This window comes from Thamnophis sirtalis, unplaced genomic scaffold (genome assembly GCF_051295495.1).
Source record: "Thamnophis sirtalis isolate CommonGarterSnake01/CBP01778 unplaced genomic scaffold, rThaSir2_p1.2 scaffold_1, whole genome shotgun sequence".
NCBI lineage: Eukaryota > Metazoa > Chordata > Lepidosauria > Squamata > Natricidae > Thamnophis > Thamnophis sirtalis.
The window spans coordinates 51259876-51278483 of NW_028261381.1; the positions used below are offsets into that span (position 1 = coordinate 51259876).

Genomic DNA, 18608 nt, shown 5'->3' on the forward strand with positions numbered 1-18608 from the left:
CTTCTTCCTTGGCCAGTATCAGAGACCAATTTGGTCTGCTTTCCTTCCTGTGATGTTCTCCCAGCAAAGCAAAGTGTTCAGCTCCTCCATGATTTTTGGTTCTCAGTCCAATGAAAAAGGGTAGAAATGTATTATCTTTCTGCTCTCAAATCTCAGTACTAATAGTAGGAGAGAAGGAATAAATAGCAGGAAAATAGGTGAGAATTACAAGTGCAAAATTATATTATGCAACCTTATATAATTCTTTGAAGAAGGTGCAGCAGTTTGTCTTGAATTATTACAGGGGTGGGCTGCTGGGGGTTCATAGAGGTTCAGGAGAACCTCTAGCTAAGATTCTGTGTAGTTCGGAGAACCCCCATATCCCACTCCTGGTTGGTCCCGGCACCCCTCCCCTCCCAGGAGTCTCCATGTGGCCTGTTTTGGATGCAGGTAAGTGCAGGACACGTGTGGAGACTCAGGGAGTGCAAAAACTGGCCCTACTGGAAGTAGGGTCTGGAGAGGCCATCCTGGAGGCTCAAGGAAAGCCCCCAGAGCCCAGGGAGGGCAAAAAAGCTCTCCCCACTGTGGTGCAGGAGGCTGACTAGGCCATGCCCATCATGGCCACGCCCACCCAGCAATAGGGCAGAGAACCCCTTGCTAAAAGTTTTGAAGCCTATCCCTGATTATCTGGGATTCTTCAGAATGCTTAAGAATGCTGATAAATACTATGCTCTGTGTTGAGATCGGGTGGGAATTTTCCATGGTTCTAATTTCTGCAACCCAGGCTAAGACTCTGTGAGAAACCAGTGTTTTTCTCCCACTCCAGGACATTTTTCCAGTGGAATGAGCAGTCTGAGAGACCTTTTTGGTGTACTAATGAAGGTAATAGACTAAAAACTGGAAGACCATGAGTTCTAGTCCCACCATAGGCATAAAGCCAACTGGGTGAGTCACTCTCTCTCAGCCCTTGGATGCCGAATCTAGCCCAACTGTTGGTATTTTGGCTACTACCGGAAACATGTACTAATAATGTCTTATTTTTGGCCAATGAGAAAGCCAACAAAGGGGCTTCATTCTGGTAATTTAAAGTTTGGTCTAGATGTGGAAGAAAAAGAAGAAGAAGCCCTAGGAAAATGACAAAGGCAATCCATTTCTGAAATATTGGCAAGAAAACTGCAGAGACATACCCAGACCAATTATCAGAAGTCAACTCTGTCTCAAAGAACCCCCTCCCCAAAAAAACGCCAGAAAGAAAGAACAGCCTACATCCTTTGTAGTTCAGATAGCCTTGTTGACCTGAGAGGACTGATAGATCAAGCAACTTGAGAGCAACTCCTCTTCAGAAATTATACTTGCATGCTCAGTCATTGGTTGAATAGAAAATGAAGCTGTTCTAACACCATATCTGCATATGCAGAGGAGAGGGCCTAGTTGTCTCAGAGCCACTCACACATTGGTTCAATACATGACCATAATTTTTTAACAGGGGTTAAAAGTTGTTGATGGTTTCCAAATGAAAACAATTCTGGATATAATTGTGCATAGCTGCATGCTTAAGAATTCTTTGTTAAATTAACTTTCACCAAGTTGACACTCCTGCCCTGTCTGCTGTTTCCCTGCATTAATCTGAAACTGTACCTTCTGCTTCCATTCCCTTGCCTGACTTTGGAAGCTAGGATAATCAGCCAGAAGAGTCACAGTAGCAGATGGCAAGAAAACTCCTGAGGAGCCAAAGTCCTATTTTCATGCAAATGGCTTTGATGGCTAAAAAGGAACAGGAGGCAAAATCACACTTATATTAAAGAGATGGATTCAATTGTTTATAAACACAGTGCTTGGGATATAGTTTATTAAGTATCAGATAAGTCATTTATTACAAAGTAATGAACATGGGAGTGAATGTTAATGTTAATTTTCTGTCGGTATAAATCCCATCTGCTAAGTGCTTTCTGAAAAGAATTTTCTTGAATCCCCAATAAGTTAATAGCATGGTTAACAGTTAATTGGAAATATAAGAGGAATTACTATAGCTTAAATTTTCTAGCATCTCCAAGTTTGCTCTGAAAGGCGGCTGATGTTTTGTTTAATTTCTTGAGTAGGAGGCTAGACTAGTTGAACTCCAAGATCCCTTTCAGTTCTACAATTCTATGATTCAACTATAATTCCACACTTTTTATAAATCTACTATGATATCTTTCACTAAATAGTTTCTGATGGCATTTAAATAGTCAAATATTTATGGAAGCCTAGACATTCTGGAATCATTTGGATGATGGCCACTTCCAAAGTTTACATGCATAAAACAGGACATCAAGGTTTGCCACATGATTAATTGACTAACTGATAATGTTCTTTTTCCAATTCTAAGCATACTTATTAGAGACCGAGAACATACTTTCAAAAGATCTTATTTACAATGGTGCTGCTAGTTAATTAAATTTAGATTAATTTGCTTATGAGTATTACAAACAACACCAAAGACAAAACATTTTATATTGTTTTTCATCTAACAAGAGGAATAAATATTTTTGCCAGATAAGATGAAGCTAATGCTTTTTTAAAAAAAATGTACATGCAACATTTTATTCAATTTGCAGATTTTTCTGTAAGGCTGGTCAGGTTAGAAACAGACACCACAAAGACTATAGGAATGCTCCATTGTTGTTGGGTACAATAACAGAATCTTGAAAATCTGTCAGAATTTCTCTGTCCTATCTTAAAGAGAATCAAGACAGAGATATTTTGAGTCTCCACACACTTTTGCCTTCCCAAGACTATCATTTATTTTCTCTTTTGTAAAATTACTATTATTAATAATATTCCATTTTCAAATCAACATATCTTTACTGTTTTTATATTTCTTTTTCATTTTTTCTTTATGTATGGGGAACGATTTAAATACAACAAATGAAAACATTTAAAAAGGCAAAATTCTGTAATTATGAATCTATTCCAGACTCATCTGATTTTTTTAAAAATCTTTTAAAGGGGAAACCAAACTTTCAATGTTCATCCAAACTGTCCCTAGAATTTGTTCATTTCTTTTCTGTTAACAGCCTAGGTATTCCTCTGCAGTAGCTAAAGCCTGCCTATGGGGAAAATTGGAGAACCCAGAGAGCTCACTATGGGTGAGATGCATGAGTTAATGAGTATGTTTATAAGGCTCTGCAAGATTAGTCACAAACTATTCACAACTTATTTTATTTTAACTAATTATATGCCATCCACTCCCATTTGTAGCTCTAGGGAAGTTACTAACATCAGTTTCCTGTTTTATCCTCGGTTTACTATGACAGATAGTCTTAATGATGTTCAGTGATATGTGCATCCATTCAGATGTTAATACAATACAATTGTTTATTTAACCATTTTGGTATACTGCCACACTGCACTGAATAAAAACATTAAGTGAACTAAATATATTGGTAATCAAACATTTGTATCTTATCTTCACAGAGATTCTTACAGAGCTAATAGATGAATGGTAGCTCCATCCATGTCCTTACTTCAGATTATATACATTTTTAATATGTGTTCATAAATAAAGCCAGAATGAGGCCATAGTTCATAATCCATCTGAATAGATTAGTGGATCATCCACAAAGCCATAGTAAATGAAATTGGCTCAGCTTTTGAATACTTGAGATGAATGAGTTAATGAGTACATATATAAGATTCTGCAAGTTTAGTCACAAACTATTCACAATTTATTTTGCATTTAAGTTACAGTGGCACTGTAAATAGTGACTTAATGATTTTTCACACTTAATGCATCTCCATGGTCACCAAAGCTGTCCAGAGCTGCTTTTGAACTGGAGCAGAATTCTTGTGTAAAGTGTCAGTTGAATTTAGTTTCTGTTCAGTTTCTCTTTTCCTCTACTCATGAATTTTCATTTTTCCTCTCCTTCTCCATTAACTCTGGTTGGAAGGAGTGGAAAAAGGTTTGCTTTATAAATGTGTAGGTTTCCCAGCAAAATTTATAACCAAGTTAGTGTATGTGCCCTTCCTCTGACCAGTCCAAATGGAAACAAAATGCTGGGTTAAGTGGGACTTTGCTCAGTATCAGAGTGGCAGTCAGGCCTGTCTGAAGATTGAAATGATTTTCAGTCCAGAAAGACTTATCTGATGTGCTGCGGTCAAGCTTTGGAGATAGCTGGGTCAAGAAACAGTTACCCAGAAATTCCAGGAATATGATTTTATTATTGTAACGTGTAGCAGCAGAACCTGAAACCTGACCAAATTCCTGTCTGTTCCCTGTTCTACATACAGTACATCCTTGGCTTACAACCATTCATTTAGTAATCATTCAAAGTTAAAATGGCATTGTAAATAGTGATTTAATGACCATTTTTCACATTTACATCATTTCCATGGTCACGTGATCAAAATTAAGACGCTTGGCAACTGGTATGTATTTATGACAGTTGCAGTGCCCTAGGGTTCTATGATCACCTTTTGCGATCTTCTGATAAGCCAAGTCATTGGGCAAGCCCAATTCAACCCTAACCCTAACTTAACAACTGCAGGGATTCACTTAACAACTGTGGCAAGCAAGGGGAAAAATAGGGTAAAACTCACTTAACAACTGCCTTCCTTAACAACAGAAATTTTGGGCTCAATGGTGGTCGTAAATAGAGGACTACCATATTAAACAAAATCAAGGGATGGTTTTTCCGAGTTTCTTTCTGACGCTCACTTCAAACTCTGAATTGTATGATTTCTTCTCTGTGTCTCCTCAAAAATAGATGTTGCTGTGTCCTTTCTTACTTTAAGAAGATTTTCTTAGTTCCCCAACATGAACTCTAAATTCCTTAATAGTTCTGCACATTGTAGCCTCAAGCAAACTAGAAGCAATCGTCATGTATGTGTTGTGGATATTTGCAAAATATACATAATACATCAGTAGCCTTCTCACTGCTCACCCAGAGACTTTGTATAGGTCTTCATCTTCCTCAGACATGTCAGTCCCAAAAACTGCCCTTTGACACTTCAAGAAACAAAAGTAAAATATGTTTTACTTGTGCTCAATGTCACAGTTTTCTTTAGGAAATAAACAAGATACTTTTGTGTGCCCTTTTCCTTCTCCACCGTATGATGCAAAGTAAAAAGCACCAAGGAGTGGAGAATTCATTCATTCATTTCTTCTTCTTCTTTTTAGAGGCATGGTGTAAAGTGATAGAAAATATGCAATATTTGCAAAGTCTCAAAAGCTGGTCTTTATAAAAGACAAATACATTGAAAGCTTTTCTTTCTGCCTTCACTTTCTATAAAGAGTGTGAGGAAATATCATTTCCTCTACTAACTGAACAACAACTTCTATTAATGGCTATCTACCAAAATACATCCACATTTGGGGACTTCCATTAAATATGCGGACTTGAGTTTTGCATAACTACAGAAATAAGCTTCTTTCTTAGGTCCATGATGCATGTTTAACTTAACTAAGGCATTTTAGGCCATAATCAGACACCTCTGTAAATCATAAAATCATAGACTTCGAAGCTATCCTTCCCAACTTATCAAGTTCAACCCCCCTGTACACTCCAGGATTCCTGACACCACCCCCAAGTGATGTTTACTCTGTTTGAAAATGAAGAGGCAGAAACCACTTCACGCAGTAACTTATTCCACATCCAGATTTCCCATCCAATTATTATATGTACAGGTGGTCCTCAACTTATGACCACAATTTGGGGCCAGCATTAGCATTGCTAAGCATGGCAGTTCTTAAGTAATTTGCACCTGGTTTTACAATCGTTTTTGTTAAGTGAATCACTGCTGTTAAGGGATTATGATACAATCATTAAGCGACTCTGGCTTTCCCCATTGATTTTGTTTGTCAGAACCAGGCTGTGAAGATCGCAGCAAATGGCTATTACTGTAAATACAACCTACCCCCAAAACAAACCCTAGCCTGATTTTCACATCTGCGCCTAAATTAAGCCCTACCCCAGCGACCCTGGGACGCTGCAACAATCGTAAGTGCAAGAACCAATCATAAGCTACTTTTTTCAGTGCTGCTGTAACTTTAAATTGTTGCTAAACAAATGGTTGTAGGCTGAGACCTACCTATACACTTTTTTGGCTTGTGTACTGCCTCCTTCCTTTATTATGTAGCTAATACCAATTCCAGCCTGGATGCCTACAGCAGTAGTTTTGTATTGATCCAACAGAGGGTATCCAGATAAATTATTGTCCTGGAGACTACTACTACATTGGGTGTGATACCAATGATACCAAGATAAGCTCAAACTAAGATGAATTTTGAAAAGGTAACAGTTGCTGGACTGATAATATCTTGGATATTTCCTATATTTTATAGGCTTGTAGCTTAAGAAAATTTCTTACACTCACTAAAGACAATTTTTGTTCAGTGAGTAATGAATGCTCTAAGATCATTGGTTAGAGACATAAGCCTTAAGGCTCAATTAATATTTTAAAGTCTCCATGATTTCACTCTGAACTTAACTTCCCTAAGGTACATTCCTTTAGTAAGATTTTTTTTCCAGTTAAGAAGCATTTCATTTCTAATATCTAACATCAGCTTCCCCAGCCCCGTGTTTTCTAGATAAAAAAATTGGAACTCCAACTTCCAGAATGACCCCTGTATATCTAGAAGTATCAGGCTGGGGCAAGCTAGTTTAATATGTCTTTTGGTGACCTAAACAATTCCCAAATATTTTCAGCTATTCCACTAAAAATTTTATCACATGAACTGATTTTGCTCTGGTTCTTCATTATTACATTTAAGACCTTTTATTTTATGATATTGTTGATAAGAGGAGCTAGTGTAGGCTGCTTCCTTGTTAGACCTGTTTTAATGTTCACAATGTATTCTTGGGCAGTCTGTCAATTTATGCTGTATTTTATAGAAAATCTGGCCTAAAAATCAACATCTTCAGAGATTGCCATATACATATGGCTGCATGTGCAAGTATTGCAGGTTAAAGGACAAAAACAAAAACTAGCTTTTATGATCTTTTTTTGATGTAAAATTCTATTTTCAGACTCCAGCTAGGGTACTTCATATTTATATATTTTCTACGTTAAAAATTACTAAAAAACACCTCTTTATTTTTGTTTTTTACCACATATCAATAGTAACAAATATACATTTAAAGCAGCAACATACAGGAGGGGAAAAAACCCTTTTAATATATTTTTTATTAAAACATTTTAAAAAGAAGATAAAACAGATTCAAAATGTTATATAGGAAGGGAAGGGAGGGGGGAAGATACAAAGCAATGGCTTCTGATATTCCTCACAGAAGTTATAAGTTCAATTATATTTAACCTCTGTCTCTAAACTTATCATATTACTCTTCTTCTTATAATTTATCTTAAAATCAATGATGGAAATAACAAATACATTTTTAACACAAAATTTCAAAGTATATTTAGATTGCATTTAAAGCATTTATAATCCATAATTAAAATTAGGATTTTAGAAAAATGAATTCCAATAGCACCCAGCATGGAACCATTTTCTGTGTCTTGTTATGCCTGTTGTGGCATTTCTTTGGTCTCATCTATCATTGTCACTTCTATTTGTATTTCCTCCTTTAAATTTTTCCCAAAAATGTCTTTCTTTCTCCAGTGTTCAGTCTAAATCTCTGATGTTTAAAAATAAAAATAATTCCTTCAAACTTATCCCATCTAAATGGAAGTTTTGTTTGTTTGTTTAACTGTCAGGAAAAAATGCTCTTTTTTCTTATGCAGTGTTTTAATTAGAATTTATCTAAGTACAATTCCATCTATATTATCAATTCTCAACCTAGCATTAACATACTGCTGCAGAACTTGATCTCTGGTCTTCTACCTGACTAAGGGCACTAGGCTATCCCATGGAACTTTAAGTTTGCAAAATATATATTAATCCTATAAATCTTGTTCATCTTTGTACCATTGTCTTTTTCCTCTCAATCAAAATAATTAGAGACTTAACAATCCTTTGCCTAATATTTTCTCTATGTTCTGGAATTGCTCTAAGTCTAAACTTTAAACAAAATTATTTTCCTCTGTTCCAGTAATACCATGCCATCCAAATCTTTCTCCATTTCACTATTTATAACTTCTATCTTACTTTCCAAAACTTCCACTTTGTCAGTAATTTGTTCTAAGTCTCCAAGCAAATGCCCTACTCCAATCTTCTTAACTTCTTCTTTGACATCTTTTTTTTTATCCCTGCAAATCCTTTTTCCATTTCTGTTTTTACTGTTGTAGTCATCTTTTTGCCAAATTCTTCAAACATCTTCTGCAATAAATCTGGTGAAATGCCCTTATCTGTAAGCTGTTCTAATGAACCCCTGTATCCTTCTGCCAGGTTAGCAGCTTTTCTTGTAGTTGCTATGGGGCGAAAGCAAGAGCATTTCAGTTATTATGGTGAAAGTAAAAGAAAAGCGGCTATTCTTTTCTGATTTGCTTCTCTCTCTTCTACACCTTAGTCTCAGTTAGCTCTCCATAGTTACAGTCCCACTCATATTATCACCTTCCTATTTTAATAATAAATTAGAATTAAAATCCTTGAAAATAACAATGTTTATTTCAAAAATAGAGAAAATATAGAGCTATTTTGGTCAGATGGTTAAGCACCAAGCTAGAAACCAGAAGAGTATGAATTCTAGCTCTGCCTGAGGTATGAAAACTGGCTGGGTGACTTTGGGCCAGTTAGTTTATCTAAACCCAACTCACCTCACAGGTTGTTGTCATGGGGAAAATAGAAGGAAGGGGTATTAGATATGTGGGCACCTTTGAGTTACTAATAAAAATAATAAAAAGGGATAAAGAAGAAAGAAGGCACCCACCAAGAGCCTTTGATCTTCACTGTCATTTGAAATAGCTCTTTTAGGTTGTAAATTAATTCAATTGTAAAGTGATTAAGAAAGTGAGGCTTTTGTCTGTCAAATGTCCAGTTAAGATGCACAGTGGTTATTGGCATATTATAGGTGAAGGACATGTTATAAATCCCTTGGCTCCCGAGAAGCTTGATTTGTGATCAACCACAAGAAACTCAATTCCTCTGGTCTGTTTGTGAGGAACAGCTCCTCCAGAGCACAAAGTGTCAATCCCAAATATCTTTCCTTGCCTCCAGAGAAATATTTGTCAGCGAGAAACTGGCTTCTGGATGGCAGTTCCATTGCAGTGCCATCACCACTCTGAGACCGATGTCCGACTTGCCATCAATCCCCTCCCAGACGTGGCTGAAAAAAATATCAATAAAATAAAACAGAAACAGGACATTAATAGGCCCACTTAAAATGTTGAAATCTGTCTAGTTATGAGTGGTTGCCAAACATCTCTTGTGATGCTGGATGGCTAGACCACGTGAAGCATTGGTCTACATCAAACTTCTTACATCAGAGATTGTGGTAGCTGGACTTTCTTTGGCAAGAATTTCCAGAATATTTGAGAAGACCCATCCTCAGAGGTCTTCTTTCATGCCCATCCCAAAGTCTGTTTCAAATGTTGATGGGCTGTGAAGAAGGACTTCCATCAAAGCAGCCATGCATGGAGAAATAACCTTTGTATTACACTGTGTTAGAAGAAAAGGAAGTTTCATGCCATAAAACTACTCAGATTGTTTGTAAGCAGTGAAAGTTTTGCAACATCTTTAAAAAATGGATTTTGTACTGCATTATAATCATTTGAAATATGATTTTCAAGAGCCTAAATAATTAAGGCACTTATCAATGCCACACATTTATATTTATTTATTATTAAATTTATATTCCACCCATCTTGCTGATAGTACGAATGCAGTAATTTTTTTAAAAAAAATGTTATGACCTGCAAAGAGATTAAGAAGCACTGAGACTTTAGGAATTGAAGAGACATTAATTTTAATTACTACACATTATCCCTTGAAGTTGCTGTTTTGAATTACAAGAAAAGCTGTTGGGGCAATGAGTGATCAAAGGTACAGTGGGCCATATCGTACATTTCAAAGAGAGGGCTGCAGTAGATGGAGCAAGGAGAACATCTGCCTGCATGAGGCAAAGAGGATTGAGACATCCTTTCTTAAAACAATTTTAAATAGCTAAAACTAGTTTAAGGCTTTCAGTACCATGTTGATTTGTTTTCTCCTTACAGTGGTGGGAAGCTCTACTATAATTCTTCAGCCAGTCTAGTTCATGGTCCACAAGTTGCCAATTGCAGGCCTCCCTCCTATAGTTTATAACTTCTCCATATGAGTGGTAATTCGGGATTCCAGACTTTATGCTTCTAAAGGGGGTGATAAATGTTTCCCTTTTGCTTACTGCTTATCCCTCTTGCAGCTCTGTGTGTGTATTAAAAAAATCTCATTTATTTATAAGATTTATAAGGCTGCCTAACTCAAACTGCCAGTGTCTCTGGGCAGTATACAGCCGCCGCCCCGCAAAACCCCCACCACCTAACAATAAAGCAAAACATCTCCTTATCCATACAACATTACGTGTCAACAATATACTGTGATGATAGATAGATAGATGATAGATAGATAGATAGATAGATAGATAGATAGATAGATAGATAGATAGATAGATAGATAGATAGATAGATAGATAGATGGATGATAGAGGTATAGGTATAGGTGTTAAGAAGTGTGTGTATTTGTGTGTGTGTGTATTTGCCTTCTTACAATTAATGTTATTTAATTAGGGAGATTTGAGGATTATTAAATTAGGGAAGTTTGAGGATTACTTAATTAGGAAGGTTTGAGGAAAGGTTTTGAAAGTTGGTAGACCTAGATGTTTTTTTTTTAATTTATTAACTTTTTAATCCACTTTTATTACTTTATAAGTAACACAAGGTGGCGAACATACTGTGCCTAATACTCCTTTCTCTTCCTATTTCCTCCACAATAATCATGTTTGATGGGTTGGGTGTCATCGTTCCAAATACCATGTAGAATTAAATCAGAGTCGAAGGCAATGATTAAAGTTCCAATTTAATAAAGCAGGCATGTTGGCACATAGCTGTGGGGATTCCAATTCTGGAAGTTACATCAGAATCCCACCCAGTTAAAAGTTCATGATCTTGTCCCCATACCCACAGTCCATCACATGGTCCAATCTCCTTCTTCCATGCTGGCGTCCATGCCCAGCTTCTTCCGGTCAGGTGTACTGGTGTGGAGACAAAGGATGACCTTGCTTCTAGTAAAGAATGAAAAACAATACATTCCAAAATCCTACTCCTTCTATTCCCCGCTCCCATTGACTATACTTAAAGAAACAGCATAATGAAATTAGAGAAAGTGTGGCAGGCCAAAATTCTAAAAGGAATATAAATGCAGGCCTGACATTGGGTTGGGTTGAGCTGAGAGAGAGTGACTGGCCCAAAGTCACTGAGTTGGCTTTCATGCTTAAGTTAATAGATACTAGAATTCACAGCAGAGACTGCATCACATATTTTTGTAGAATGGGTAGGGTGGGTTAGGCTGGGCTGAGAGACTGTGACTGGCCCAAAGACTGGCGAAGCATGCGCAAAGCAAACTGGCAACAACCCACCCCTGACTACAACTCACACTCCTAGTTTCTAGGCAAGCACTTGAACCACTACACCAAATAGCAGCAATGTAGATGCTAAATCTAAGAAGCTATATCTCATTCTGTAAAATCTTATGGAGACCAATTAGAAAATATTGCACATGTGTGCACATCTTGTGATTTCCTGTATAAAAATTGATTTCTAAATTGCTTTAGGGTAACAAACCTATATTACTTCCTGAGGAGGGTCACTTTGTAAAAGGAAATTAACATTCATCTGAAAAGCTTGAACCCTAAGCAAATCTTTTAGAGCCGAGGTGGCACAGTGGTTAGAGTGCAGTACTGCAGCCACTTCAGCTGACTGCTAGCTGCAGTTCAGCGGGTCAAATCTCACCGGCTCAGGGTTGACTCAGCCTTCCATCCTTCTGAGGTGGGTAAAATGAGGACCCAGACTGTGGGGGCAATATGTTGACTCTGTAAACCGCTTAGAGAGGGCTGAAAGCCCTATGAAGCGGTATATAAGTCTAACTGCTATTGCTATTGCTATTATGAGCCCCAAACAAAGATAATTGGTATACACTAGAGCTCCCTACAGCTTGCATAAAAATAGTGGTTGCTAGAATACTGAGATGTCCCCAAAACCATTTTTTTCCAATGCCAAGTGGTGATTTAATTTTAGATTATTAGCTTGCACTGGCTGCCAGCTTCTGTTCAGGTGCAAATCAAAGTGTTGATTATCACATGTAAATATCTACATGGCATGGGGCCAGGACTGCCTCTCCCTGAGGATATCTGGTCACCCACCCAAGTGGGCATGCTCTAGGTCCCTTCCCTTAAATATTGCCACCTAGGTGGCTTAGGAAGTGTGTCTTTTCAATAGCTCTGCAGAAGACCCTTCCCCTAGCAATCCAGTGCGCCCCCATCATTTTAGCCTTTCCAAAGATTATAAAGAATTGGGTGTTCCCCCAGGTGCTGGGTTAGAATTAGGGTGTTTGGACTTGGCTGACAGGAACATTCCAGGAGAATGACTGAGGTGCTTGTATCTTTGCTTTATTGGGTTTTATTTTGAGGGGAAAGGGGGTATTATGATCCACCCGGAGTTTTGCTCTGACAGGTAGCCATGCAAATCTTTTAAATCAATAAAGTCTTGATGTTTTGTCTGCTCTAAGCAAGACTGAGTTGCTTAGATTCATTGTTTTAATAACATTTTCACTGATTGCAACTTTGCCCACAATGAATAAGTTAACTTAAAAGCATATTAATTTTATTTTCAAAGAATTTTTTTATTTTATTATGTCTGGAATGTTTTTTCTGTGTGAAAAGGATGTGGAATGCCTATTCTATGATGCTTGTTTAAGTGTTATCTCCTGTGTTTTTAAAGTATGGGTTTTTAAATTAGAAACTGACATTCTAGCCATGATTTTCCGACACCTTTGTGCTATATTTGTGCTTTACTATTCACCCAAGTTTAATCTGCTTCTCCACATTAAGACAATTATAATTTTTAAGATACAGTGGCTGACCCCATAAAACAACTATAAAGAGTTATTCTGATTTCCTCTGCCTTGCAGCTTCCAAGGAGAAATAAGTAGTATGAAATGTTATACTTGGGAATCCTTGATTTTGCTTTAAGATTTGAAATTGCTCAGATGTGCTCTGTTCTCTTTCCTATTTTTTAATTAGTACCAACTCATTTTTTAAAATATGTATTGCCCTCCCTTGGATGCTCAATGGGCTTGTCTGTTTAACGAATTGTATAAAGCTACTGCAATATGTGCCATTAAATTTTGTGGTGACTTTTTGCAACCATATGGATAGATTTTCTCTATGATGGCTGGGATTTTTGAGTGGGATTTATTCACTTCTCTACTAATTTTTCCTTCTACCTTAAAGAGCCAAGTAATTCTGTCTTGGAACAACTATGTTACTTCATGCTTCAAGGCCTGTTTGGTTATGCTGCTTCTCTTTGTCTGATCTGTCTGGTCAGTGGCTCCAGCAACTGCTTTCCCCCTTATTCTGTTCTAATTTACTCTGTACTGTGGATTAGAACAACATAGGGTGACCTAGCTTGACATATCAGTCTACCCCCCCTCAAAAAAAAACCCAACACACATTTGTTTCAGAGTCCTTGGGTTTTTCCTACACCATTATTTATCCTTGATAGGTATGATTGAACTGAGCTGCCACAGAAGGACCATTTCTCCTTACTTCTTCCATTACTGTGTTTTGTTTAGCCACAGAGCTCCTCAAGGGCAACAGAGTATAGTATTGCTTCTTTTTGCCCTTTATTTGAAACTGCTGAGAGATTGTGCCTAAATTACAAAGTAGGGATCCCTTTTGAAGACCCATAAAAGAAAACACTTAACCTGGCAACTGAAGGAAAGTGATACTTTTGGTAAGAGGTGGTGTTGATTAATATTGGTATTAATGGTATAAATGGTAATAATTGGCATTGGTGGGTATGGTATAGGTTGTACTATGCTGTTCGAGACAAGCTGTTTCATTTTTAGTACCAACTCATGGATTTTCAAATATTCCTGAATATGTTCCTATAAAGGTAAAGGTTCCCCTTGCACATATATGCTAGTCATTTCCTACTCTAAGGGATGGTGCTCATCTCTGTTTCAAAGCTGAAGAGCCAGCACTGTCCAAAAATGTCTTGATGGTCATGTAGCCAGCATGACTAAATGCCAAAGGCACACGGAACGCTGTTACCTTCCCACCAAAGATGGTTCCTATTTTTCTACTTGCATTTTTAACATGCTTTCAAACTGCTAGGTTGGAAGAAGCTGGGACAAGTAATGGGAGCTCACTCCATTACGGAGCACTAGGGATTCGAACTGCCAAACTGCCGACCTTTCTGATCGACAAGCTCAGCGTCTTGGCCACTGAGCCACCGTGTCCCTTTGACTACTGTAGATTACTTGTATAAATGGGTAAAGAAAGCATTAACTTATATTAGCCAACAATGTATTTATAAGTGGCTCTAAATACCAGCTTCAAATTTATTGCAGTTAAGGTAGATGAAAAGTCTTCTTTAGCAGCATCTGGATTCAATTTAAAACTTTCTACAACATATTAACCATAGTCAGAAGTGATTCATTCGAGACTGAAAGTGTACGGGCATTGCTCACCTAAATAAGATCTAATTTGGCCTGTGACTTTTACCATATTTTAAAAGTTTTAACCAGTTATTTTCTTTAATTAAAAATGGCTAAAAATGAACCCCAATAGTTACATAAATAAACACACCATTGAGCACCATTTTTTAATTTAAAAGAGATTAATTACAAATTGCTTATATAATGTTACATTATAAAGGCAACTATTGTATTTTTTAAAAAAACTAATATTTTTCTATTGGTTTAGCCCTGTTCTTTACATTTATCTAACCTTTGTAAGTGGTTTTTCCAAAATATATTTATTTTGTAGGAAATTGGATTCTGCATATTATTATTTACAGTATTTACAATATTATTATTTATTCTTTAATTAGATGGGCAAAGCAGCACTTTATTATCTTTTGGGTTTGAAATAATAGTGAAAAAGATAGGGGTTTTTGTTTGTTTTTATTGGGGAGAAATAGTAGCTTTCATTAGCCTGCTTCATGGCCATTTTGAAACCTTCCTTACAGGTGAAACTTTGTTCTAAAATAAATTTGTTTCTGCTGCTGCAAATCGGCATACTTGACAACTGTTGTATAAGAAAGTGTGGGTGTGAATAATTAGTTTTAGAACTTCTGGTCAATGAAAGAACACCAATCTCTTTCTCTTTCCCCACCAGAGACTGCCTGGGTGCAAGGGACCCATATTGTGGCTGGGATAAAAAGCAAAAGCGATGCACAACCATTGAGGACAGCTCCAATATGAGCCTCTGGAGTCAAAATATTACCGAGTGCCCTGTAAGTAAAAACCTAAAATCAGGAATATAAAAATGTATGATACATTTTGCTTTGAACTAGTCTTCGCGAAATTGCTGCAGCATTGTGGAATCTAACTGACTGCTAGAAGTCCCATTTTTTCTATTCATCTGCATGAGGACTGATGGGGAAAAATCTAAATGCATCCCGTTTACTTACAGTGTAGAGATCCAGGCATTATGGCAAACCTTACCACTGAGGGTTGCATAACCTTTTCCTCAACATCAAAAATTGCTACCTGTTTAAATTTGGTTCAAATTCCAGAATTGAATTCAGTGTTGTTCATACAATTAATTTCGGTGCATTTAATCTTTTTTTTTTTTATCGACAGCAATTGCATTTCTGGAAATTGGTGGGGGCATAGCTTGAGATCTCATCCAAAGTTTTCAGCGGGCTGTCTCTGGCTCATGGGCCTCTAGTGTAATTTATTGTGGACTTTTTGTCTCCTAAAGGAAAAAAAAACCCAAGGAATAATTCTAGGCTTCTTAATTTATTAGACATATTGTAAGATAACTTGATCCTTTAGACTGATAATTGGTTTCAAACAAAGTGCTGAAACAGCAGAGTGGCATTAAAGTGATAGGATTTGCATGGGGCCTGTGAACAGTAACTTCAGCAACTGTGATCAGGAATTTGTCAGTGACTCCCTTGAATTTGTCTCTTGGAGAAGATGGATGCATATTGGAAAAAGAAAGGCAGTCTTTGAGAGGAAATGACTAGTATGGACAAGTCAGTTTCTTCCTCATTTTTTTTATGCGGAAGAATCCATTCTCATCACAGGGAAGTTGCAGAACAGATTCCATCTTCTCTCAACATTAGCATAGCCAGGCCCAGCTGTAGATTGCAGAGGCACCTCTCCATTCTGAATCGGCCCCTCCCAGTAAAGGGTAGTGCATGAATGTAGGCTTGCCTAAGCATATATTTAATAACATAGATGTAATGAATTATTATTGATACTGTTGCATTCCATTTTGCAGGGCTGATTGATAGCTAAATTGCAGAGGGGTGTTTTGTGCAGCTTGCCAACTTGGATTTAAAGTTGCAGTGCTGGGATTTTTCCTGTCCGTAATAACCTTGATCACTCCTTTCCACCCCACTCCCACTCCCCATATAGCATTAGTCATTCCTTCTTGTTTCCTTTTTCCATATTGTTTTAAAGTATTGTCTACTTATAGCCTTCTCCTGCTGTTCTTGGATATAATGTTTATTGACTGCCAAGTGTTGTTATCTTGTCACAGCTTAATGCCTCTGTCTGTTGCTAGGTGTATGAGGTGTTAATCCTTTCCCTGAAACACAATGTCTGTTGGGAAGCCCCCTCATTTCTTAATCAGTTTTCCATGGTCGCTGAAAATAGCCTGTTGCCAGTCATTTGGATTTTAGAAATGACACAAGAGATGGGAAGGGTAATGTTTAGATTTTAAGGCATAACCAATAACAGCTGCCTTATGTCTTAGAAATAGGGATCTCTAAGATGCACATTCAAAAGGTTGATTCAAGCGATTCTGCTTTGCCATAATGGATGGTGACGGGCTGGGTACAGACAATATGTGCAACTAAAAACCAGCCACTTTTATGACTTAAGCACAAGCAGCATCATGACCTCACCTTTTTTCTACATGCATCATGGCATTGCAGCCCTAAAAGGGTTCAGATTGCACCATAGTGCTGCTTCCATCATACTAATGAAAGTGGCAAGAAGTCACTAGTCTTGAAGCAAAGTTGTGAATTTAATTTGTTCTTGTTTCTTGGATATTTATCCTTCCTTTCTTATTGTTCATAAATAATTCTAGGTAGTGATAATACTCCTTCCTCTTCCCATTTGCCCCCATAATAACTCCATGACAGGAGTTGGGCTGAGAGAGAGAGAGAGAGTGAGTGAGTGAGTGAGTGAGTGATTCGTCCAAAATCACCCAGCAAATGTTTCATCCCAAAATGGGACTAGATAGTCTCCTAACCACTAGTCCAAACTTACAATTGCTTGTGAAGATGTAGAGCAGCGGTTCCCCAACCTTTCCGGCTCAGTGGACAGAGCAGTGAGGGGAGGGTTTTGCATGCACATGCTGCTTTGGCCCGGTTCCAAATCGGCTGTAGCCTGGCATCGCGGATCAAGGGTTGGGGTTCCCTGATGTAGAGTACAGGAGCTATTTGTTTACCATAAGGCCCAGGACAATACAAAAATAGTGCTTCCGATGCCACAGAGACAAGGTATGAGTTGGAAATATGACCCTGGGATATTCCCATTCCTAAGACCTGACCAATCAGTGCATTATCACCAGTACCAAACAGAATTGCAGGTGCTATCTTACTCTTCTCACTTGCAACGTAGAGAAGGAATGATCAAGCTTCAGCCTTTTCTTCCAGCAGTAAGGTTGGGGAGAAAGCAGAAAGCTGCATAAGGAGTAATCACAGGAAGGTGGAATTCAGCGATACAAGATGGAGTGCTCATTCCAATTAGAGTTCCCTTAATGTAACTCCCCTTGCTTCTCCTCTGCATTCCATACCCAAGGCAGCAATTGCAAAGGCACCTTGAGCAGCCATTAACACATCAACTGGCAGTCATCATGGATTATTTTGAAGTGGATTAAGACTTAATTGAACAGCACTGATGTGCACCGTATGTGGCTATCTCTTTAACCATCAGCAGGTGGGAAATTACTTAACACTGCTATAAGGAAGAGTGGTGAAAAGAAAGAGAAACCTAGATGATGCAGTAATCTAATTCCCTACTTACTTTGCTATATAGCTACCCATTTTGCTAAGATGGGATTGGAGCTAAATGCAGAATACATGACTAGAGACTAGTAAAGAGACACAAAAGACTCCCAGCTAGTACATATACCCATTAGTGCAGATTTCAAAACATCTTTAAGGTAACAATAGATAATCTTTCAAGTTGGGACTTGCTACTCATTTATTATGGTTACATTCCTACACTTTGCCTAAAGGATCAGTACAATCTCCCTTGAGTTTACAGAGTCAACCCTAATTTGAATCACCAGAAAAATTTACTGAAAGGGACTTCAAACATTTTGGGGGTATTGGACTCGATATTTCCTAAAAGAATAGAGGAAAGAAGCCTGCCGCAATCAATGAACCTGCTGGTTGTTTATTTATTTGCTTCTAAGGTTGTGTCAATTTTCTGTAGTTAGTTGAAGACCTTCCTGATAAGTTCAGGTGACTGGAAAAGGGCAGTTTTCTTATCTAAGTTTTCTTTCCAGGATCAAACTGTATATTAGATACCAATT

The 18608-nt window shown here is 37.6% G+C and overlaps 1 protein-coding gene across 7 annotated transcripts in view; it reads left to right on the forward strand.

Moving 5' to 3' along the window:
- The window catches only part of SEMA5B (semaphorin 5B), a 596333-nt gene that overhangs the window by 520567 nt on the left and 57158 nt on the right, over positions 1 to 18608 (forward strand). For all 7 annotated transcript variants that reach the window (XM_087711803.1, XM_087711804.1, XM_087711802.1 and 4 more), the window contains one exon: positions 15228 to 15345. In XM_087711803.1, coding sequence (XP_087567929.1) covers positions 15228 to 15345 — 118 coding nt within the window. The remainder of the gene's footprint in view (positions 1 to 15227; positions 15346 to 18608) is intronic.